The 870-nt window shown below is 43.0% G+C and overlaps 1 protein-coding gene across 1 annotated transcript in view; it reads right to left on the minus strand.

Annotated features, from left to right (window-relative positions):
• Positions 1-713: 713 nt before the first annotated feature.
• The window catches only part of LOC308135448 (muscleblind-like protein 1), a gene marked incomplete at its 3' end in the record, with an annotated part of 35,009 nt that continues 34,852 nt past the window's right edge, over positions 714-870 (minus strand). The window contains exon 10 of the mRNA XM_080503449.1: positions 714-770. Coding sequence (XP_080359575.1) covers positions 714-770 — 57 coding nt within the window. The remainder of the gene's footprint in view (positions 771-870) is intronic.

The raw sequence follows: 870 nt of genomic DNA on the forward strand, positions 1-870 counted from the left end.
CTGATAAAATTCCTGTTTAAAATCATTGTGCCTTTCAGATTTCAATTCAAATTCAAGGTGCATGTTTGCATTTCACTTGTAAACGATGAAATATGGCTATCCATTATTTTCTTAATTGATTTTTTTCAATATAAAGAAGAGATAAAGCAGAACAAATAATAAAGGAAAGATAAATCTTGGTCTACTAACGTACCAGCACTCGATGTTGTCTCGTGTAACAACGCTCTTGACCTTCTGCATGCAGTAATGATAATAATTAGAACAAACTTTGATTCAATCAGACGGAGGCTGGATGCCGCCGCCTCCCAGCGAGGGAGGGCGCGGCGCTGGCGTGTCCCGGTCTTCTCTCAGCTGGATGTTGATTGGACACCAGATCAGTGTTGATATGTGGGAGGATGGCACAGGTCGTGTGTTGTCCCCTCGATGTTTTTACACATGTGATGAGACCGTGAGGTCGTTGTGGATGGCAGACCCTCCTCGTCCCATTGCTCGACATTCTGAAGGTTATGTACATAAAGGCTGAACTCTTTTGGCTTGGACGGTGCCAGCACACATTCATTTGATCTGCAACACATAAAGGATTTCACTTGAGAGGCATGCTTCACGTACACAGGGGAAGAAATTCACTTTGCCAGATCAAGGAAGTCTTGAACCGGAGCTAAAAGGCAAATGAAAGAAGTATTGAAATAGGAACTCACTGTTCTCTAGAGGAACTACATTTGAGTCAAGTACTTGTGACTACTCAGATGATCTGCAGATATTATTGGAATCTGCAAGTGGAAAACAGACAGGACGTCAAAGGAAGCATCGGGGAGCAAAAACACGCAACGTGGACGACTTTCAACAAAACACGGATCAACACGCTTTAAC

This window comes from Blennius ocellaris (genome assembly GCF_963422515.1).
Source record: "Blennius ocellaris genome assembly, chromosome: 10".
Lineage (NCBI taxonomy): Eukaryota > Metazoa > Chordata > Actinopteri > Blenniiformes > Blenniidae > Blennius > Blennius ocellaris.